The 21,980-nt window shown below is 66.5% G+C and overlaps 5 protein-coding genes across 5 annotated transcripts; 3 read left to right on the top strand and 2 right to left on the bottom strand.

The window, feature by feature from the left end:
* Window positions 1-4,454: 4,454 nt before the first annotated feature.
* Window positions 4,455-7,656, bottom strand: EMIHUDRAFT_461333 (hypothetical protein; the record flags this gene model as incomplete). The annotated part of the gene is made up of 4 exons (XM_005770487.1): window positions 4,455-5,616; window positions 5,719-5,892; window positions 6,889-6,901; window positions 7,155-7,656. The coding sequence occupies 4 exons, from the start codon at window positions 7,654-7,656 to the stop codon at window positions 4,692-4,694; spliced, it is 1,614 nt and encodes a 537-aa protein (XP_005770544.1). The 3' UTR covers window positions 4,455-4,691.
* A 945-nt stretch (window positions 7,657-8,601) lies between these two features.
* On the top strand, window positions 8,602-9,639 carry EMIHUDRAFT_447941 (hypothetical protein; the record flags this gene model as incomplete). The annotated part of the gene is made up of 4 exons (XM_005770486.1): window positions 8,602-9,006; window positions 9,082-9,321; window positions 9,394-9,445; window positions 9,527-9,639. The coding sequence occupies 4 exons, from the start codon at window positions 8,602-8,604 to the stop codon at window positions 9,628-9,630; spliced, it is 801 nt and encodes a 266-aa protein (XP_005770543.1). The 3' UTR covers window positions 9,631-9,639.
* A 1,359-nt stretch (window positions 9,640-10,998) lies between these two features.
* Window positions 10,999-12,775, top strand: EMIHUDRAFT_196195 (hypothetical protein; the record flags this gene model as incomplete). Its single annotated transcript, XM_005770485.1, has 4 exons — window positions 10,999-11,475; window positions 11,719-12,102; window positions 12,187-12,234; window positions 12,563-12,775. 4 exons carry the CDS (start codon window positions 10,999-11,001, stop codon window positions 12,773-12,775), a joined length of 1,122 nt encoding a protein of 373 aa, XP_005770542.1.
* Window positions 12,776-16,970: 4,195 nt separating this feature from the next.
* EMIHUDRAFT_95923 (hypothetical protein) lies at window positions 16,971-17,411 on the bottom strand (the record flags this gene model as incomplete). The annotated part of the gene is made up of 1 exon (XM_005770484.1): window positions 16,971-17,411. The coding sequence occupies one exon, from the start codon at window positions 17,409-17,411 to the stop codon at window positions 16,971-16,973; it is 441 nt and encodes a 146-aa protein (XP_005770541.1).
* Window positions 17,412-18,764: 1,353 nt separating this feature from the next.
* Window positions 18,765-21,188, top strand: EMIHUDRAFT_447940 (hypothetical protein; the record flags this gene model as incomplete). The annotated part of the gene is made up of 7 exons (XM_005770483.1): window positions 18,765-19,201; window positions 19,269-19,365; window positions 19,605-19,689; window positions 19,939-20,082; window positions 20,168-20,305; window positions 20,888-20,958; window positions 21,086-21,188. Exons 1-7 carry the CDS (start codon window positions 18,784-18,786, stop codon window positions 21,186-21,188), a joined length of 1,056 nt encoding a protein of 351 aa, XP_005770540.1. The 5' UTR covers window positions 18,765-18,783.
* Window positions 21,189-21,980: the final 792 nt, after the last annotated feature.

Genomic DNA, 21,980 nt, shown 5'->3' with positions numbered 1-21,980 from the left:
GGTGGTAGCGGCGGCGGCGGCTGTGGCGGGGCCAAGGGCGGTGGCGGATGGGAGGGGGACGGCGGCGAGGGGGGCGGCGGCGAGGGCGGCGGCAGCGAGGGTGACGGCGACGGCGGTGGTGGCGAGGGTGGAGGTGGCGAGGGCGACGGCGGCGACGGCGGCGGTTGCGGCGGAGGGGGAGGTTGGGGTGGCAGCGGCGGTGGTGGGAGTGGATATGGCGGCCGTGGCGGCTGTGGAGGAGGCTGGGGTGGAGACGGCGGCCGCGGCGGCGGCCAGGGTGGAGGAGGGGGCGGCAGCCAGGGTGGCGGAGAGGGTGGTGGGGGAGAGGGAGAGGGTGGTGGAGGAGAGGGCGGCAGCCAGGGTGGCAGAGAGGGTGGAGAGAGTGGGAGGGGCGGCGGCAGGGGCGGCAGTGGTTGGTACGGCGGCGGCGGCGGCGGCGGCGGCGGCGGCGGCGTGGGCGGCATCGGCGGCGGCGGCGGCGGCAGCGGCGGCTGCGGTGGTGGCAGTGGCGGCAGCGGCCAGGGTGGCGGAGAGGGTGGAGATGGTGGAGAGGGAGGAGAGGGTGGAAGGGGCGGCGGCAGTGGCAGTGGTGGTTGGTACGGCGGCGGCGGCGGCAGCGGCGGCGAAGGAGGCACCGGCGGCGGCACCGGCGGCTGCGGTGGTGGTCGCGGCAGTGCAGGCGAGGGCGACGGCGGCGACGGCGGCGGTTTAAACCACCACGGTGGCGGGCGCGGCGGAGGCGGAGGGCCGGAGGCGAGCGTGAAGTGCGGGGTAGCCATAGGATTTCGACGGCGGAAGCGACGAGCGGCTCGAGTGTTGACCTAAAAGCCACCCACTGAAGGCTTGAGCTTTTCAGCAGCGATGGTAAGTCAAGCGTGCAGCGACAACGAGTCAAGCGTGGGAGGTGGGTGTTGTGCTCAGCCTGACCTGTGTCCTTCTGCCGAGGACCAAGAACCGAAGGATTCAACAAACTGAAAGGCATTTTACGCAAAACTCCCACCCACTGAAAAGAGAATTTCCCAACCGAGCGGCCTCGCACAAAAGAGAAAATTCAATGGAGTTCCTGCGGCGATGGCACGAGATGTGTAGGGCCCCTGAAGGGGAGTGGGACGCCTGGGCGGGCGTCCGCCGGCAGATTATGGAGGCCCTGCAGACAGCAGGAGCCCCTCTGCCGGACCCCCCCTCAGGCTCAGCGGAAGCGGGCCGGAGGTGCTGGATGCAGTGGGCGCAGGCCGGGGTCCTTGACACGCTACGACGCATGTGCGCAATGGGCTCGACGTCGGTGGTAGGGGCCGACGTGCTGGCGCCGGCGCGACGAGGGAGGGAGGCGGCCGGCGGCCGCCTGGAAGCTGGATGACCTTGCGCAGATACGGGAGGGGAGGGGGCGGGAAGGTGGATGGCCTCCTCCTCGATGTAGATGAGGTGACGGGGGAGAAGCTCCCCACCACTTCGCACGAGAGGATCGTGTCGCACATACAGGGGCAGCTGCAAGACCTCGGGAGGGAGAAGAGCGAGGGGGAAGGGGCATACGCCGCATCGGCGGCGTTCCACTCCGTCCTCTTCACGATCTACTCGAGTTGGCGAGGCACAACACGCCGGGCGCGAGTAAGGGCTCCAGACGAGGTAAGTCAGAGAGTTGCCGAGAAGGCGGACGAGCTTCGACGGGCGGCGGAGCTGGCCCGTCGAGGGGCCAGCACTTGTGGGGAGCTCCGGAAGCTGTGCCAACACCTGTGCGAGGAGCTGCACTTCTACATGGGGTCGCAGGCCAAGGTGGCAGTGGAGTACTTGCTGACCGACGAGGCCTCTAGGCCTCTAGGGAAAGGCCTGGGGTGGTCTTCAACCACCACGCCTACACGGACATGGGGAAGACGCTGAAGGGGAGGAGGATGGCCCTCGCCGCGGCGGTGGCGGCGATCAGGGCGGACCCCCAGGCTCGAGAGGGAGTAGACACTGCCCCGTTGCCGAGCCATCCTATGCCAGCCCAGACTGATTTGGCCGGGGTGCCGATCAAACTAGCTGCGCACGAGGTGAGAGCCTGGCTGGATGAGGTGGCGACCGAGGCGGACCTCATCGCCGATATGGTCGTAAAACACGCGGAACGACTGGCGGGGCGCTACGCTGCCCGCGCGAAGCCAACGGCGATCCGGGATGGGGAATATCGGGAGGCTTTCCGTCCCTTCCATGACGTAGCCGAGCTACGGCGCGAGATCGAGCGCCACAGCTTGGGCAAAACGGGGAGGCTTATGACGATGGACGAGCTGGCAGCGCTGTCCGACTCACAGCTGGAACCGTTTCTACATATGACACACCTCATCTTTGCCGGCGATACCCCCGAGCGCGTGGCGCGCCTCGCCGACGGCAGAGGAGACGACGCGGTCGTGCCGACATACTGCTTTGAGATCAAGGAGGTGATTGGCATGCGCTTCGCCGACCCTGAGCAGCTCGTGGCGGGAAGAAGCGGCGCAATGAGCTGGCCGCGGCGGAGACGTCGCTGTGCTACCTCACCCGCGGCAAGTTTCGAGAGGACCAGAATGACGACGGCTTCATTGATACGCGCTGGGTCGAGCTCGAGGACCTGTACGACAACTGCTGCGAGCAGAGCGTGCGGCACTTGCTTTCTTCTCTTCGCGTCTTGCAGGCCGCAGTCGAACCTCGCCGATGATCCTCGCCCTCTACCTCTCCTCCGCCTGGCTTCCTCCCGCTCCCTGGCGGCCGTCTCCCTCCATCGCCAGGCTTCCACCGCCGCGCTGCTCCGGCGACAGCAGCGTCTGGGCCGCCTTTGAGCGGGCGATTCACATGGCCAAGGGCCTGGGAAGAGGCGACCCGGGCAAGGAGCTCGCCTTCGACGCGAGCGCCGCGCTGGATGAGATGAATGCCGCGTCGCAGCGCCGCCTCGACGCGCAGGTGGAGGCGGAGGAGGACGCGCTAGGATCCAGCGCAGAGAAGCGGTTGCGGCAGCTGGCGGCCTCACTGACGCGAGACCTGTCCGCGGCCGAAGCGACGCGCGCCGACGCGGCGGCGCGGCTCGCGGCGGCGGGCGCGGCGGCAGAGACGCAGGCAGCGCGGGCCAGCTGCGCCGAGGCGGCGGCGGCGAGGGCGGGCGCGGGCGAGGCGGAGGCGCGCGCGGCCCTTGCGCGGGCGGAGACGGAGCTCGAGGCGTCGCGCGACGAGCTCGAGCAGGGGCGGGAGGCGGCGAGGGCCGCGGTGGCGGAGCTAGACGACGCGCTCGAGACAGCGCAAGACTCGCTACGCACCACTCGGGCGGCGATGGAGGCGGCGGCCGAGGAGGCCACCGCAGAGCGCGCGGCGCTGCAGACGAATCTCACCCACGCGCTCTCTCGCGCGTCCTCTGCCGAGGAGGCGAGATCGCCGCAGAGATTGGCCGAGAGCAGCCGAGATCGCAGCAGAGTCCGCCCAAGCGAGGCTCCTAGCTGCGCAACCTTCCTGCCAATGAGGCTCCTAGCTGTGCAACTTTCCTGCCAATGAGGCTCCTAGCTGCGCAACCTTCGTGGGCGAGCCAGACGCCGGCCCATCACCGGCGCCGCCCGCCCGAAATTGCAGGCGGCGGCGGCGGGGAACGCGCTCGAGGAGGCGAGCCGCGCTGCAGCGGCGGCGGCGGCGGCGAGCGAGGAGCTCGCGAGGGCGCGCCGCGCCGCGTTGGACAGCGACTGCGCGGCGGGCGCAGCGAGGGCGGAGGCGGCGGCCGCCCGGCGCGAGAGGGACGAGGCGGTGCAGAGGGCCGACGCGGCCGAGGCGGCGCTCGCGGAGGCGACGCTGGGCAAGAGGGAGCGGCTGCGCCGCTTCGTGGCGCGCCGCATCGACTCGGTTCGGCAGCGGCGCCGCCATGGGGGCTGATGCGGCACCGTTGGGGCGTTGGGTCGCTCGGCGATACTGGTCGATGTGAGGCCCGCGCCCGACAACGGCCCCACGAGACGCCGCCGCCACGCGTCAGGCTCCTCATATTGTGCTCTCAGATCTTGTCCCGATTGCACGATCATACACACTCCACACGCCGCTCGTGGCGGCACCGTGCGACTCTCGCTACAGCCTACACCGTAAAGCCGTACGAGCTACGACACGCACACGTAAAACTGAGACTGACAGACTGTCAACAGAGCGCCCGGGGCCGGGCGCCCCTCCGGCTCCGCCCCACCGCGGCCACCCCGACCCGCACCCCGCCACGCCCCACCCGCACCCCCAGCATGGGCAATGCAGCAACTCCTTGGCAACTGTCCGCTGAGTGAGGCAGCTCCACGCCGCGCACTTCCCGCACACGGCGCGCACGACCATGGTCCATGGACCAACGTACACACCGCGCGCGGCGGTTGCCCGGTTGCGGTTCGGCCCCCCGCCGCGGCGCGCGGGAGGCGAGGAGAGGACAGTGTTGGAGAGGGCGAGGTGAGACTGAGAGGTGGGGGGGCCACACACACACGACACACACCACTCAAACGCCGTTTTCTTCTCTGTCTCGGGTTTCTCACACACGGACACTGGGACACATACACGAGACAAACATACATAGGCAGCCTGCCTCGAACTCGACGCATATGTGCGGCGCTCGCGGGCGCCTCGACAGCTGTTCAGCTCCGAGCCCCACCGGCGAGTCCGACAACGGGAGTCGGGTCAAACACAACCCGACTCAACACTCAATACATTCGTACCGATCATACGGATACGCTCTCGCTCTCGATCTACACGAGCGGGTACACGCCATCGTACAGGATGCCGCTCTGGCCGCAGACCTTGACCGTCGCCGGCCCGCCCTTGCAGCCGTCGCCGTCCATCGGGTGCAGGTCGACGCCGCACGGCGCGTCCCTCGACCGCGCGACCTTCATGTACCCGCCCTCGCCCCACCGCGGCGTCCAAGAGTTGCGGACCAGAAAGTAGTCTGCGCCCGCTGGCGTCGTGCCGTAGCCCACCAGCTGCACCAGGTGGTCGAGCCTGGGGTGGCTGTGGTTGCCGCCGCCGAAGACGCCCTCCTCGTAGTCGTGCCAGCCGCCCGCGTCGACCGACACCGCGAGAGGCCCCGCCGTGAGCGCGTGCATGACCGCGTCGTACGAGTTTGGCTCGAGCGAGACGTGGCCCGACACGTTGGCCGCCTTGGCCACCGCGCCGCCGTGCGGCTGCTCGAGCCCGCCGAGCGGCAGCCCGTGGCACTTTGTGTCTCCGCCGCTAGTCTGGCCGGCCAGGTAGGGATAAACCCATTCCGAGGGCAGGCCGCCGAGCGCTTTGAGGCGCTCGTATGCGAGCGCCGCCGTGCCGCCGCCGCAGCCGCCCGTGCCGCCGCAGGCGTGCGGGTTGGGCGTGCAGTCGAGAATGAACTGCTCGGAGAGGTCCTGCAGCTCCCCCGTCTTGAGAAACCAGCGCGACTCGACCGTCTCGGCCGAGGCGAACGTCCAGCACGAGCCGCAGTGGCCCTGGTTCTTGACGGGCGTCACCGCGCCCTGCCGCCGCCAGTCGACGCCGCTCGGGACCTCGTCGGCCTTGGTAAAGGGGCGCGCCGGCTTGGCGGTGCTGAGAGCGTGCTTCTGCGAAAAGAGGAGAGCGCGGTCGAGGCCGTGCAGCACGGAGAGCTCCTCAGGCGTGCGGTCGGTGAGGTGGTTGACGCCGCGCTTCCTGTCCACCGTGGGGCGCGAACGAACGTGCCGCTCAGGTTGTCGACTAGAGCTGGGCAGTGAGTGACGTGCTCTGGTCGTGAGTCGAGCCGTGGACTCGCACCACGAATGGCCGGCAGCGTTGTGCGAGCGAACCTCCTTGAGCTTCTTGTTGAAGGCGGCCTCACGCGCTGCCGCCTCTTCAGCCGTCGCGTACATCTTTCCAAACTCCTGGCGGTACCGCTCAAAGTGGTAGCCGTCAAGCTCGTGCCAGCGCGTCGCCGCGAGGGTGCAGAGGCTGAGAAAGAGCAGTCCCATGTGTGTCAAGCGCTGGTTTAACACCGCAGCCGACCACACGGCCGCCGACCACACAGGGTTCCGGCTCCTGGCCAGATACGGGCTTACTTCACACCCCAGTGCCCAAATCCACACTTTTCAGTGTATGTGGCTCTTACGTACATTCCCGTAGGAGGACTCTGCTGACAGGGTTTGCGATGAGGAGCGACCCGCTTTTTGTCACGCGGCCGAAAAACTCTCCGGAAATCGAACCCTGGCGTGCTTCTATAATAGGGCTAAGGAGCACCACCGACCCGTCTTGGTTCCACGAAAAAAAACATTTTCCGGACCCGGGATCAGCTGGAGATGTGAACAAGATCGGCCGAATGCGGTCGGCTTGGAGGTCGTGGTCGAATTAGTGGCTTGGAGGTCGTGGAACCAAGCGAAATCGCTTCGCCGTGGTCGAATTAGTGGGGTAAGCCGCTGACGGCAGACCCGCAGCTTGGCTCCCCGCGTGACAAACGACGGCCTCCAGACTTCCTCCGGCCAAAATTTTCTTCGGGGCGGCTGCGCCGCCCTGCAGACACCCCGTTGGCGGCACCGAGCGCGAGTTTCCGACGCGCTCGTGTCTGGTATTGTGGTAACAGACACGGATACGCCAGCCTGTTGTCGGCGTGATCGCCACTGGGCTTAGCTGAGGGTCAGGGAGCCGGTGGTATAGCAGCCACTGCGCAGCACGTGAGCAACCGTACCCGGATGCGTGCCTTGTCCGCTCGGTCGGCGCGGCCTCCGTCCGTGGCAGGCCTCCGTGTCCGTGCCGTGGGGTGTCTGCGTGAGAGACTGTGCGTTGTTTGAGGAGAGGATAGCTTGGTATTGCCTTCACATGTCGCAAAGACTCCAGGTATAACTCTACGTGGCCACTATTTCTCGCATCCCAAAGATTCCAACCAGTAGGCTCACCGTCCCTGGTCCCGGTGAGCCGGCCGTCAACACCGTCGCGGCCGGCGCGGCCGCTCACCTGTCCCGTCCTCCTGTGTAATACTAGACTTGTGGTGCTGGGCAGGCCGAACATGCACAAGAAAACCCCGTGGAAAACGGTTAAAATGGCACCGATTTACGATTTTCCGCGCGCTGCGCGCGCCGAGCACGGCCACGGCGCCAAAAAAGTGCTTGCCGGAGTCCGTTTTCAGTGGACGGACACCCAAAACGACATTTGCATCGGCCGGGCGGACAAATTTAGTGCCTGGGAGCCCCTTTTAGAGCCTTCTAAGCCCTTCCTGCTACTTTTTGAGCTCGGCTCGTCGTCGCCGCGCGCCGCGCCGTAGCCGTCTGCGCGCAGCTCGAGCTCGGCGGCCTCGCATGTGCCCGTGTCCTCGAGCAACGGCGAGCCGCTACGCGCAATCACCAGCTTCTCCAGTTCCTCCTGAAGCTCACCCTCGTCCACCTCGTCGCGAACTTCCGCCACCTCGGCCACGAGCTCATCGAGCAGCGATGCAATCACCTTCTCGGGGTCCTCGCTCGCCATGCTGAACTTGGCGGCGGACTCGCGCGTCGCCTTGCGCTTCTCGTGCCAGCGCCGCTTTTCGTCGGCCGCGCGCTTCGCCCTGCGCTCCATCGGCGTCATCTTGTTGGCCTTGCGCTTCTCTGAAGCAGCGTGCGAGGCGGCGAGCTGATGCCCAGGCGCCTCCGGCTGCGCCTGCCGGATGACGCCGGCGCGCCTACGCGAGTGCTGCGCGGACGACGTCGTGGACGGCGCCGGAGCGCGCTCCTTGCCGAGGGGCACCATAGAGATGCGTGCTGGGTGGCGGCCAGACTCCGCTGAAACGGAAAACCGGACACGGGGAAATATAAGGTAGGATACCAAACAACTCTAACACTCACACGTAATTTGGGGCCTGGAGCCCTGTTCACGCGCGCGCGAGACGTGCAGACAGGGTTGCCGGTGAGAGCGAATGGCACGGTTCACGTTTGTTGTTTTGTTAGGATGTGCGACCATGAGAAAATAAACAAATCCAAAATCCAAATCGCAAACATGCAATGTGCATGCACATGCACATGCACATGTGCAGAGAGAGAGAGCTCTCCAGAAAACTGGTGCCTCATATGCTGCCTCCCTGCGGATGCTGTTGGCGAGCCTGGCGGTCCGCTGTACTACAAGGATGTGCTGACTCGATTTCTACTCGAATTCTTCTACCCCCACCGCACGACTCGGAACGCGAATGTGACAGGACCATCGGGTCCTTCAGCCTCCAAAGCGGGATCACCCGAGAGCAGCTGAGCCTGCCTCTGGCCTCGCCTCCCTCTCCTTCAGGCATTCGTGGCATCCTATGGGTCGTCCAGAGTATCGACCTCTGGCTTGTCAGCCAGCCCCACTTTGAGGGCGCCATGAAGTACAGCGATCGCCATCTCGCTGGCCTCTCCACAAGGCCTCCCGACCGCGTCGAACTCATCGGCGCGGGCTCTCTCGGCTACGGGACCGGCCCCAGCTTCGGCTGAGGGCTAACAAGCTGCCGAGCCCAAATCACTGTGAGAGTCGTGATTTCTTCCATGTGCATGTGCATGCAGAAACCCAAACAGCCAGTGGCCGATAGGATATTTGTTTTGTTGAATGATGTCAACAGCACACAGTCAACTTCCAAGCCCGCGAGAGCGTAGCAGACACTCGATCAAAAGAAACCGAAGGCGGCGGCTCGTTCACCTCCGGCGACCGAGCTCTTGCGGGTCATTGCACATGCTGGTCCCCCTCGTCCTCACGGTGCTCACGCAGCCCGCCCCGCTGGCAACGGAGGCGGTCTCCGTGCAGCCCACACCGCCGACAGAAAGGGCGGCGGGAGAAGCGGCACCGCCGACCGAGAAGGCGGCGGGAGAAGCGGCACCGCCGACCGAGAAGTGGATATCCTCATCATGCAGCTTGTCCGGCTGCGTGCACACGAACTACCTGACCGGCACCACCACGGCACACGACTTTAAAGGCGGTAAGGTCACTACGAATCACTGGACAGGCGAGACCACCGCGAGCAACCACCAGGGCTCCATCACCAGCAACAAGTACACGGGCGACTGGAAGGCGCACGGGTGCAACAGCTGGGGCTGCGGGACCTCCGGCGGCAACCACCGCACGGGCGACTACTGGTCCGTACCTCACCCTGCTCCTGGTGGCAACCCTACAGTGTGTTGCATGGCTATGACCGCCTCGTGCATGGCCTGCCAGAAGGGCGTGAGCCTCAGCGCCTGGTGCGCGGCCCACCCTGGCTACGCGGGCTGCCCGACCGCAGTCTTTCCGCGCCCAGGCATGCCGGGCGGCAACCCTACCATTTGTCAGCTAAAATGGGCGCAGTGCGGCGGCAACTCCTGGACTGGCGCCACCTGTTGTGAAGCTGGCTCCGTCTGTACTGCATCAAGCGCCTGGTACAGCCAGTGCAAGCCATCCCGCAACTACCTTCACAAGATTGTGCGCCCTCTCCACCGCCTCAACGCACCCTCCCCCCTCCCCGCCCTGCGTGAATGTACCTCCGCACTGTAGGACGAGGCCGGCGAGCTGGTCGCAACCCACGCCGGCGTCTTCGCCGCAACCGGTGCCGCAACGGACACACCGCGAGCCGAGGCTCCACGCACGCTAGCAGCAACACTAGCCGCGAGTGCACCGAATACTGTAGGCGCCTTTGCCGCCGTCTTCTTGGCCGTCGGACTCTTGCGCCGCTCGCGCGCCAGCAGGCCAGAAGCGGCTACGGCCGAGGCGCCAGCCGTGCAGCTGGTGTGAAGTGAAGGCGGCGGCCGCACGCGACGACGTGCGATTTGCGATAAGGAGGGAGGCGTGGGGGTTCGTGTCTGCCTTTGTGGCCTCTCTGAGTAGTGTGTGGTACATGCGCTGAGCACCAGCCGGCTCGGGGTTTGCCTGCCGCGGGCGGCGGGGAGCCGGGGTCACAAGAGGGCGTGGCCCACGACCCGCCGGCACTGTTCTGTGCGGCGCTGCGGCCGCGCCGGAGGTGGGGCGTGGGGGTCGAGTCCGCCTTCTGGCGCCCGGCGCTCTGCGATGATGTGAAAATTGTGACCAAGATCCGCTGTGATCAAGAGGAAGTAAGCTCGTAGGGGGTCTGCACCATGACTCGCGCCAAAACGCTCTACCTACCTATCCCCAGGCCGCGCAGCGAAGCGAAAAAAGACGAAAATAGGGGGTACCTACCTGTTGCAGGGCCCTCTGGGGCGGTCAAAACCGGACCTACCTACCTATTGCATAGGGTGTCACCGGTCAACAGACCCCCTATCTGGCTAGGAGCCGGAACCCAGCGGCTCCGAGGGCGACACCCAAGGGGCGCGGACTAACCCTCGGAGACCCGTGTTTACTTTACGGCCCTTCCCTGCGAACGCGCACCCCCCAGGGCTAGGGCTCTCTTGCCCGCAACCCGATGCCAATAATCTGGCCCGCTGGGTGTGCTTCTTAGCCCCCCGGCCCTGGATGTGCGGTTGCTGACTGCACTCCAAGGACCAACCAACCAAGGTCCAACCAAGCAAGTAAGTGCTCCAAGTGCCCCAAGGGTGGGAGGACGGCGCACACGCCGCCACGACACAGAGATTTCCGCCGTCCTCTGCCTCATCGCTCTCTTCGGGCTCATCGGATTCGTGTGAAGGGCGACTCAAGTGTGTGCTCCGCCGGGGTTTGCCAAGAGACAGATGATGTACACGAGCAACGCACAAACAATGTTCATGGTACCGCCGACGCTGGCTGCGCCCCAGCAGCAGCTGGGACAGGTCGTCGTCGCGCCGCAGATTGTGGCGATGACTTCGCTTGACCCCCGCTTCCAGCCGCTGCCGCTGCAGCCCGGTGAGACTGCATTTTACCCGAGCGGCGAGAGGAAGCGGGCAAAGCAGGCGAGGAACATAGCCCGCGCCCCCCATTATCGCTCTCAAACTCTCGCGCTCGCGCGTTCGCTCTTGCTCTCAGAGGGAGGGCCCTCGCCCTCGCCCTCGCCCTCCCTCTCGCCCGCCCTCGCCCTCGCCCTCGCCTTCCATGTCGCCCCTCGCCCTCGCCCGCTCTCGCCCTCGCTCTCGCCCTCCCTCTCGCCCGCGCCATTTTGCCGCCGCCCTCGACGCCTCCGACGACGTCCCCACGTCGCCCCCGCAGGCGTGCATGGCGTGCTGGAGGGCCAAGCTCCGCTGCACGATGCTCCAGTGCGGCTCGTGCCTCTCTTGCGTCGAGCGCGGCCGGCCGTGCATCCCCCGCGTTCGCATGAAGCGGCGGCAGACCCGCGAGCGCCCGCCCTACCCGAGCCTCGACCTGGCCCGGGCGCAGGAGGCGGCGCTGCAGTCTTTGCCGCCGCTGCCGCCGCTGCAGCCCATGCCGCCCTCGGCCGTGGGCCTCGAAGACCTGTGGGGCGGCGCACAGCACCTTCAGCCCGGCGCCGCCCCCAACTCGCCGACGGTCGGGGCGGGGGCGGGCATGCCGGCGGTCGCGCCCGTGGCCGCGGCCGACCAGGCGTCGCTGACCGCTGCGCTCTGCTCGTCGTACTCGATGCACCTGCAGCGGTCGCTCGCCGATTCGATGTCCCTCTCGCGGATGCTCGCTGTGCACGACGGCTGGCGCGGCGGCGGCTCCACCGACCTGAAGGTGCAGGCGGCCGCGATGATGTCGGGACAGCTCGCGGGCGCGGCGGCGGGCCAGGCGTCGATGCAGGCGGCGGCGCAGGCGGGGATGATGCAGGCGGCGGCGCAGGCGGCGGCGCAGGCGGCGGCGGCGGCCCCTCATGGCGGTGTCCCCCCCTCGGATGCCAGCTCGGGCGCCGTCCCGGCCGCCTCGCCTCCGGCCCCCGTCGCGCCGCCCCCCCTGCTCTCGCAGCCTCTCCTCTCGCAGGAGCTGCTCGTCGCCCACGTGATGCGGCTGCAGCGCGCGGCGCAGCAACTGGTGCAGTGGCCTCAGCCGCAGGTCCTCACCCCGGTGGCGCCTCCGGCGGCGCCGCTCTCTCTCGGCACTCCGGCGGTCGCCGAGAAGACGACGATGGAGGCGGCCCTCGCGGCGTTCAAGGGGGGCGGGAGCCAGGCGGAGATGGCCGCCGCGTTCCTGGCGCACATGGACGCGGCCAAGGCCGCGCTCGCACAAGCCCCCCTCGACGGCGGCAGGCTCATGTCCTCGGCCGGTGCAACCGGTTGTGCGCCGGCCGCTTGCCTGGCCTCAGCGGCCGGCGGCGGCTCCCCCAGCGCGGGGTGCGCGAACAGCGGGACGATGGCTTCGACCACCGTAGGGGCTGTCGGCCCGGTCCCCGCCCGCGCGGCCCCTGCCGCGGTCGCCGCGATCCCCTCCGCGATCCCCTCCACGCTCGAGGCGCTGCAGCGCGGCGAACCGGTCGCGCAGGCGAGCTTGTGGTGGGAGGTGCCGGCGCCGCCGCTCGCGGCCGAATCGTCGACGGAGACGCTCGAGGCACCGCAGGACGAGCACAGGGCCCCGCCGCTCGCCCAACTGGCCGGAGGAGGCGGAGGAGGCGGAGGAGGCGGAGGAGTCGATGGGTGGGCGCGAGAAGGGGCGGGCGGGGGCGGCGGCGCGGGCTGGGGCGGTGGTGGCGTCGCGGCGGGGTCGTTCGTCGGGTCGCACGACTTGGGCTACTACGTCGAGGACATCGACGGCGGCGAGGAGGCGCCGCTCCCACCCCCCTGCCTGCGCCGTCCCAGAGGCCTGTGACGCGTCCGAGACGCGACCACAGGTGAGCCTCAAGCGGCCGCGGGACACCATGGAGTACACCAAGGACCACGACTCCTTCGTGGACGAGGTTGCCCGGCGCGAGGTGGTGCGGCGCGGCTCGCAGGAGGAGGAGTCGGCCGCCGCCGCGGCGCTGCTCGAGGCCTCGCCCAGCAAGGAGGGCGGCGGCTCCGGCTCGAACCTGTTCGAAGGAGACGTTTTTGCAGGCAGATGCTGAACTGAGCCTCGTCGCTGCCCCCGCGGCCCCTCCTCCTGGCCGCGGCCCGAGGTTGCCTTGCGCGCGATTTTCCCTTTCCCCCACCCGCATCCGGCGTCTGCTCTGGCGCCTTTGCAGGGACCCCCCCCCCCCCCCCTTGTCGGACCGCCAGAGCCGCACCGATGCCAATTTTGCTGCCGGGACCCCCCCCCCCCCTCCCCCTCCCCCCGTCGGACCGCCAGAGCCGATGCCAATTTTGACCGCTCCCAGATGAGCGAGCGATAATGTTTTCGGCCGAGCACGGTGCGATCGCGCTAACCGCTATACGATCGGCCGGCGCTTCCTGCTCTGTACTACATGCGCTGAGAGTCGCGGATACACGTGTGGGGTCTGTCTCTTTGGTCCCAGTTTTGGAGTTGTGTGTTCTCTCGGCGCTCATGCGTGTTCGCGCCCCAAGTCCATGAAAAGCCATGCAAATGACTAGTTGCAAAAAGTCTCACCCGTGGAAAACCTATACGCTATAGCAAAAACTGCGAAAAACGCTGTCACGAAAAAGTGACATAGAGCACCCACGTTTTAAGCGTTCTGTGCACACACAAGGTCCGTCCGCGTGCACCGCCAGCTTCCCAGGGCCATAGCGCGAAAAACGAAGGAGGAGATGCATCCTAGCTGTCGCCACCGAAGGCGACTCGACGCCGCTGAGATCGGAGATCAAGCTCTGACAGGTCACACGTCGCTCCTTTGACGCCGACGTGACTCACCCGTGCAGAGCGCATCAGGACACGGTCTCGACGCGCTCGGTACGACGCCTGCGACCCGTCTCGGGTCAGGTGGCACGACGCTCATCGCGCCCCCCAGCGCTGCCGTGCAGGTTGCCACGACGAGGTGGAACCACATGTGCATGCCGGAAAAGCTTGTGCAGGCCAAAAAAGGGCGCGCTCATCCGTTTCACCCCAGCTGAAGGATGAGCGGCGAAGCAGGGAGGAGCTGGATACACCGGCCGCTCGCATCATGGCGCGTCGCGAGAGCCGCGCCGCGATGCCGGACCGGCTCAAGGTGGCGGCGCAAGGAAAAGGAGCGCGCGCATACTGGGGAAGACAACACGTGAAACTGCACTGAGACCGCCCGCCGACGACGACGCGAACCCCTCGCTCGGCAATGTGCGTCGCGGAGTCCTCGAGTGTGTCGGTGCCAGCCGCAGCAACGAGGACGGCTGGACCAAAGCCCAATGCGAGGCGCTACCAGCGTGTCGAACGCAGGGCGGGCCAAAAAAACGCGAGTGCCACTGCCACGCCAGCCCGGATCGCCGTCGGTGCTGCCGCAACGCTGCTTGTCGTTGCCACTCTGGCTGCGACACAGGCACTGGTCGCTGCATGGTTAGACGCTGTCTTACTGCCATCGCCTCCATCAGCGCCACCGCCTCCGCCTCCGTCGCTCCCCCCCTTCCCTCCATTCCCGCCACCGCCACCACCACCGTCGCCATCTCCTCCTCCACCGCCGCCACTGCCGCCCCCGCCGTCGCCGTCGCCGCCGCCGCCGCCGCCGCCGTCGCCCCCGCCGCGACGAATCTTTGGCGCGGTTGCGACGATGCTCAACGACCGCTTCCGCGGCGCACGCGCCACCAACAACCTCACTACTGCGGGCGTGATTCTACGCGGGCTCGACTCGTCCTCCGACCCGGACCGGCCTTGGATGGCCTGCACGACGAATTGGTGCGCACGGCACGGCGACCATTTCTCCACCTCCCTCGTCTACCCCGGCCACGCCGCCTCCTATGGCCCGATTGGCTTTGTGATCGACCCCACTCTTGTGGAGCTCAACTGCGCTCAGCACCCTAGATGCGTGGTTGTAGCCGCTCTCGCCTGCATCCGGAATCGCTAGGTGGCTCGCATGGCGCGTCTCCGCTGACTCAGCCTTCTCCCCTCGCCCTGCAGGCGCCTACCCCGGCGACGGCGGCTCGCAAAACACGCCGCAGGGCTGCAAGGGGGAGTGCGACCTGAGGCCAGGGTCGCCGATGCGAGGGAACTGCATGTACAGGCCGCAGCACCTGTACCTGATGCTCGAGCGCCTCCCGCCCGACACGTCCTGCAGACGGGGGTGCAAGGACCAGGGGATGAACGAGATTGTTTTCGACCCGACGGCCTGGCAGAGAAACATGCCGCGGACCATCGTGGCGATGTTCCATAAACGCGGCGCGGCGGGCGAGGACCCTCGGGGCAGCGTGTCAGCCATGCACCGCAAGTTTGTCGCCGAGTACGGCCTCAAAGGCTCGGATGTGCCGCTGCTACGCTACGAACCCTCCGATTTTGTGCAGCCGTTTTCTGACGCATGACCATCTCAGTTGTCCGACGTGCGACGACGAGATAGAGGTGCTACGTGTGCTAGAGCGAGCTGTGCTCTATTCGTTGAGAGGTCTGAGAGGGAGGCACCTATCGGGGAGGAGCTCCGTCGTTCTGCACGATCTTGCGGGGTGTGACGTGTGTCGTGTGTGGTGTGGAGCGCGCGGGATCGTGCGAGTAACCTGGTTTGTGGAGCTCCCGCACCTGTTCTGACAGAGACCTGGCCGTTCTGACAGCGTTCTGACAGCGTTCTGACAGTGTTCTGACAGCGTTCTGACAGCGTTCTGACAGCGCAAAATCCTCCCCTCTCTTCACAGCTCAGGGGCTCTGACGTTCCCAGTTGCCCCGCTCCTTCCCTCTTCCTGTCTTGAAGTCTCCCTCCGAGCCACGGACGGACTCAACACACAGCACGTCCTCCCAAGCGCCAAGGCGACACTCTCACGTTGAGGCGTACCTAGGCCCTGTTCTGACACAAACTTGGTCCCCGTTCTGACACAAACTTCAACTTTAACTTCGAGTCCAAGTTCGCCTGTTCTGACAATCTGTTCTGACAATTTAAAAAGAAATGCGCGCGGCACACCAAGCGGGAGCGCAAACAGCTGTAACCGTCGAGCAGGAGCACGCCAAGGCCGCCATCATGCCGGGGCCTCGAGGCAGCAAACGCGCTCTTGCGATGGTCTGCGGCGCAGGCTGGAGCCCCGCGACAGAGCCGAAGAAGCTGCGGCCCGGCAGCAGCCACGCCGAAGCGCCGCAGCACAGTGTGCGATGTGCGGGCCCGGCGGTCCAGTTAGACGCGAAGGCTGCTTCCAAGACGGCAGCCTCGGGTCACGAGGGACCGAACGTGCCGCTTGCGACGCCGCCGCGCCGTCCTTTGGCACCACCGCCAAACGGCCCTTGCTCCTCCGCGACACGCGCCGCAGAGACGCGCTTGTCGCCGCCAAAGCAACAGCAGCAGCAGTGGCAGCGAGACTTAACGTCGGCAGTGCGGCCTCGCCGCAGCCCAGCCGGCGCTTGCCTTGCCCTGGCCAGGCGGCCGAGCAGGCGGTGCCCGCAGCCGAGGCAGATCAGCGGGATGGGCTCGAGCGGGCGCCGCCGCCCCCTGGCGCCGCGCCCGCAAAGGAGCCTGCAAAGGCGGCGGCGATCGGCGAGGCGGCGGCGCTCGCGTCTTGCAGATGTTCACACTTGGCCCGCTCTCGCGTGCTGGCAACGTTCTGACAGCACCCTACCCACAAAAGTGTTCTGACAGCGTTCTGACAGCGTTCTGACAGCGTTCTGACAGCGTTCTGACAGCGTTCTGACAGCGTTCTGACAGTGTTCTGACAGCCGTTCTGACAGCTTTTTGACGGTAATTTACAGTTAAGACTCACCATCTGGTCTGAATAGAGGAGGGCGATGTCAGTGTTGGTTACAGCAGAAAGATTCCTTAATTCGCTCCACTACAAAAAAAGTCCGGTGGGGAACCGACATCCTGGCCCCGAATGCCGTGCTCTCGAGGAAAGGTGCGGGAGCTCCACAAACCAGGTTGAGTTCCGAATTCCGTGTTCCGACCGTCGCTCTTCACACCACACACCACACACACACACAACACAATTATTTTACTTCATTTTCCTCCCACACCACACAATACGTAATTCATGTAGAGCGCTCCGCAGTCAGGCCAATAGAGGGCCTTCGGAGCAGGCGCAGGTTCGAGCGCGCGTCCGGGGCCGTCGTGGCGCCACGCGTGGCCGGAGGACACACCTGGGAGAGGGCCGACATACACATGATGAGTGCGGCACCAACCTCTGAGCACTTCCCCTGCCATCCTCTGGCGCCGTTGACGGCGCGCGGCTCAAGCCAACCTCGCGGCGGCCATCCCCGCCTCCAGTCCGCGCCCCTCACCGCCCGCCCACCTCGCCACCCGAGCAAACGTAGACGGGCTTGCCATAATAGTCGGAAAAATCGCTCGACTGTTTGCAGCCGTCGTAGCCCATGTCGCGCGAAGCGCAGAGGTACATGTACTTGCCCCCGTGTGTCCCGACAAGGTGGCAGGCCTCCTGCAGCTCTGCCCACGGCGGCAGCGGCATCCGCAGGTCCGCCTGCAGCCAGCCGAAGCCGCGCGATTTGCCTTCGGCGGCCGCGCCCTCGTCCAGCTCGCTCAGGAAGGCCTCAGGAGAAGAGAAGAGGTCGAGGCCGAGCTTGACGGCGAGGAAGATGGCGCATGCTGCGAGAAGAGAGTGATCGGCAATGAAGCTCCCGCCGCCGCCAGGATCAAGCATGCTTGCCGGCGGCGGGCGGCGGGCGGGAGGTGCGGCGGCGGCAGGGGCGAGCGGCGCCATGAAGGCGCGCTTGGGTGCCACTGCCGGTGCGACGAAGGAGTGCGCGGCTGAAATGATAGCAATCATATGGCAAAGGCTCAGCTGGCGGGCAATCAGTGATTGCCGGAAGTAGGCGGGTGTTTTTCTCGCTTTTGCGGGCCCCATGCTGAAATTCTGCGCGCACCGTCGAGCTGACGGCGGGCGCGCTGCGGTCGCACGCCAAGCCAAGTTATATGCCAGTGGCATGCGACCTAGAATCGGCTCACGCGCCTCTACTCGCATACGCTCACCCATAGAATTGTCACCGCCAGTGAGTGCGAGATAGGGCTAGCGGCTGGCGGCTAGCCTCTGAGGAGAGTGACCAGAGACACCTCACACGACCCCACACACGGTCTAGTCCGGCCTCGCGGTCGGCGGAGATTGCTAGAGGCCGAGCAAGCCTGCTCTAGCCTCACGTTCGCCCCTGTTGTCTGTTGTTTGTTGTGCCCTTGTTTGTTCTCTTGGCACCTGGGAGTGCTGGGGGGGGCGACAGGGAGAATGTGGCCCTGAGTTATGTGTACGCCAACTCAGGGTGTGTGGCAGCCAGCTGGCTGTGTGTCTTGTGAGCCTGTTTGTGTCTGTGTGTCGCTCGTGCGTGTCGTCATCATCTGTCCCGCGTCCACCCATACCGCGTTGGTGTCCAGTCCGAGCCTGACTGTTGTTCATCTTTCTACATACATAATTCTGCAAAAACCTGGCCGGCCCCTGCTTTGCCCCTACCTACCTACCTACCTACCTACCTTACTTATGGGAAACTAAAAAAGAAATCACGCGATGGGTGAAGGTGGGGTACTATACCAACTAGAGTGATGGTTGGGGAGAGAGAGATTTTTATTAACCAACAAGAAAGACTCTCACAGATGGTTGGTGGTTGGTGGTACTCTCCTGCAACCACAGTCCTTCTTGTGACATGGCAGGCCACTCTCAAGCCCTACAAGCATCAGATCATCTCTCTCTCTCTGTGAGTGTTAGAGTTGTTTGGTATTGCTAAAAATCTCAAACAACAAAAACGTGTGAGTGTTAGAGTTGTTTGGTATTGCTAAAAATCTCTCTCCCCCATTTGGGGAGGGTTGTGTGATTTGGGCTCGGCAGCTTGTTAGCCCTCAGCCGAAGCTGGGGCCTTCTTTCGAGGGTTGACATCGTGATTTCACCGAAAAGTTCTTTTTCTGAAAATTCCAGCTTGAAGAGCGGGAAAACCCCGACGGGAGGGCCCAGACCTACCCTACCTACCCCGGCATGAGGCCCGCCGAAGCAGAATAACACAGAAGAAAAAGAAAGACGACCGGCTCGGCACTTCTGCGCTGGCATGTTCCGCTCGAACGTGTGTCGGTCATCGTCATAGCCATCTAGCGCGATGTTTTCGCTCCTCCTCGTTGCGCTTGCGGCAAAGCGGCGGTGGGACGACAGCGACGTGGCGCAGGGTCGGGGCGGTGCTGCGAGAGGCCCGCGCGTGGCGGTCGTGCTCGCCGGCCCCGCCCGCACCCTCGCGACCCGCTCGGTGGTGCGCGGCCTCAAGAGGCACGTTCTCAGCTCGAGCCTGTATGATGCGACGCTCTTTGCGGCGCTCACGCTCGACGCTCCGCTGCCTGACGTCCCTCTGTCCGGCTACAACGCCTCCCTCCTTCGAGCGCTCTCCGCCCAGTCGCTCGTCGACCGAGCGCTCGGCTTCCTCGCGCCCCGCGCCTTGGCCTTCTTCAACGCGTCGGACGCCGTCGCCTCGATCGGCCGGCGAGCATGCAGCGGGATCCCAACGCCGCCGACCGCCTTGCGAGGCGCTGCCTCGCCGCCGAGGACCGGACTTTAGGGCCCCACCGGAGGCGTCCCGGTGCCTTCCTGCAGGCCCGCTCGCCACCAAGCACGAGTGGGTGGTCGAGCTGTACGCTGCGCAGCTCGGCTTCTCGCTCCTCCGCACCGACGAGATGGCCTCCGGCCTCCGGTGCCGCCCTCCCTCCACACACCACACACCCGCGCACGCACACACAGACACTCGCGCGCACACACACCACCGCCACCGCCACCGCCGCCGCCTCCGCCGCCGCCCTCGTCGGACGCGCACCGCAACAGTGACATCCTCCAGCGCCGACCGCAACAGGGCCGTGCGGTACTCCCGCCGCTCCACCCGCAGCGCAGTCGCGCGAGGGCCACTGAGCCGTGGCCGCTGCCGCCGCGCCGCAGGTACATGTTCGTGCTGCGGCTCCGCCCCGACCTGCTGTTCCGAGGCCCGCTCTTCTCCGCCGTCCAGCCCGCCCCGAACGTCTCGGTCACCTTTTCGGACTCCTCCGCCCCCATCCTCCTCTCGGAGCACACGGTGGGCCAAGCAGAGATGCAGCCGAGATGCAGCAGAGATGCAGCAGAGATGCAGCAGAGAGGGAGCCGAGATGCAGCAGAGAGGGAGCCGAGATGCAGCAGAGAGGGAGCCGAGATGCAGCCGAGATGCAGCCGAGGCGTCCCGCCACCTGTGCTCAACCACCCATCCCGACCACTCGTGCCCTGCACCCATGCACGCTAGGTCGCGGCGCCGCCGGACCGCGCCTCGGACTTCGCCGTCCTCGGCGCGCATGCGGCGCCCGCCTACTTCAACGCCTTCGGCGCCGCGGCATCGTGCGCGCTCGCGCCGCCCTTCGCCCCCGCGGGCTGCCACTCGGCAGCCAGCGTCGGCGCTTGCTTGGCGGCCGCTCCGCCGGCGCCGCGGCGCCCTGTCGGGGCGCTCCAGAAGCCGTCTCCTCCCTCGTGCACAGGTGGCTGCGCAGATGGCGCTGCACGCCGCGAAGGTCGCCACGGCGCCGCCCGTCGCCGTCCCGGCCGCCGCTTGCCTCGTCAACATCAGCGGATCCGGCTGCACCGGCGGGGCGTGGGGCGCTAGCGAGGCTTGCGCCGTCGTGCCCGTGCCGCCGCCGCGCGAGCTGCGCGCCGGCGCTTGCGTGACGCACCGCGACGTGCTGCGCGTCGCCGCCGGCGCCGCCTCCCGACCCGCTCGCGACGAACGAAAGCAAGTCCCTCAAACCCACCCATGGTGCTCAGCAGGCGCCGCCTCCGACCCGCTCGCAGACGTCGCAGACGCGGAGGCCGCCGCCGCTGCTGCGGCCGGCGGCGGCGTGATCGCTCGCGTGCTGCTCGCTGCCGCCGCGGTGGTTCTTCTCTGGCCTCCCCTCCGCCACCGCGCCGCCACGAGATTGCTCGCCGCGGGCGCCGCCGCCCGCGAGGCGGCGGCGCCGTTGCGCGAGGCCGCCGCGCCGCTGCTCGACGCCGCCGCCCCCGCGACCGCCGCGGCTGCAGCGGCCGCGGCGCCTTGGGCGAGGTTTGCGGCGCCGCATGTCGCTTCTGCGGACGCCAGCTTCCGGCGAGGTCTATCGGCGATGGACGAGTCCGTCGTGGGCGCGGCGGCGGCGGCGAGGCTCGCCGTCGCCCGCGCCGTCGCGGCGCTGCCGCTGGAAGAGTACGCGCCGTGGGCGGCGCAGGCGGCGCGCAAGTCTGGCTTCGGTTTGGAGGAGGGCGAGTACGCGCCGCTAGATGCGGGGCACGCGGATCCGTGGCGCACCAACTAGCGCCCCCGGGCTGCGCGCTGGTCCTTCACTCACACGCTCCAGTCTTGGGCAGCCTTGGTGCTCACGCGATGCTCCCCGCACAGTACACGAGGCTGTCTGCGCACCCCGTAGGTACGCGTCGTTGCGCACGGGTGAGGAGTCCGCCGCTGACACGCCAAAGAGCGAGGGCGGGTCGCTCGCGCCGAGCGACTTTGCCTTCAACGACAAGAGCTAGGTACTCTTTGGCCCCAGGCGGCGGGTCGCTTTGGTGAGAGGAGGAGCCGAACGCGCGGGGCGCAGGGGGGGCAGTCCGTGCAACCATTATGGTGCGAAATCTTGTGCAGAGGCCACAGCCTCAGGGTACCCTATGAGGTGGCTAAGTGAGGGTCTCTGGGACCCACCCAAATAGTGTTTTTCAACTAACGGAGGCCTTTGGGGGCGACCCGGGGGCACCTCGGGGTCGCAGTAGCCCCTGACGGTCGAAACCGGACCGCGACGCCCGGGCCGGTCTGCCTCTGCGGTCACCCGCGCCGCGCGCGCGCCCGCGCCCGCGCGCGCGCCTCGGTTACGCGAACCGAACCACGTTCGTGCGGTGGAGGAGTGGTCCTTGATTGTCGTACATGTGTGTTTGCGTGTGCGTCGCTGTGGTGTCCCTGAACGACGCTGCCCCTGTGAGGCGGCGGGCACCGGGCTCGTGCACTAAGTTTTGTCTCCAGGGGGCCACTGTGGCGCACTGGTTGGTGACTCCACACGTCCACACACCACAGTCCACTAGACGCACTCGGGCACTATCCACTAAAGAGTTATTGTGCCCATGGGATAGTTCAGTTATGAGGCCGCGATCCGCGAACAACCTCTGTAAAGGTCTTCGCTGTGCATTACCCCACTCCTTCTTTGCCTGTGCGCCGCCGTTTGTTTCGCTCTGTCGTCTGTCTGTGCGCTCCTGTTTTCGTTCGCTCTGCGGCGGCGCATCTGTGCTGCGCATTTGTGTTGCGCTTCTGTGCAACTAGACGCCCAATAATGGTCG

Source organism: Emiliania huxleyi (assembly GCF_000372725.1).
Source record: "Emiliania huxleyi CCMP1516 unplaced genomic scaffold EMIHUscaffold_4, whole genome shotgun sequence".
In the NCBI taxonomy this organism is placed as follows: Eukaryota; Haptophyta; order Isochrysidales; family Noelaerhabdaceae; genus Emiliania; species Emiliania huxleyi.
The sequence above is the reverse complement of the archived record's forward strand: the minus strand, read 5'-3'. Positions and strand labels throughout refer to the sequence as shown.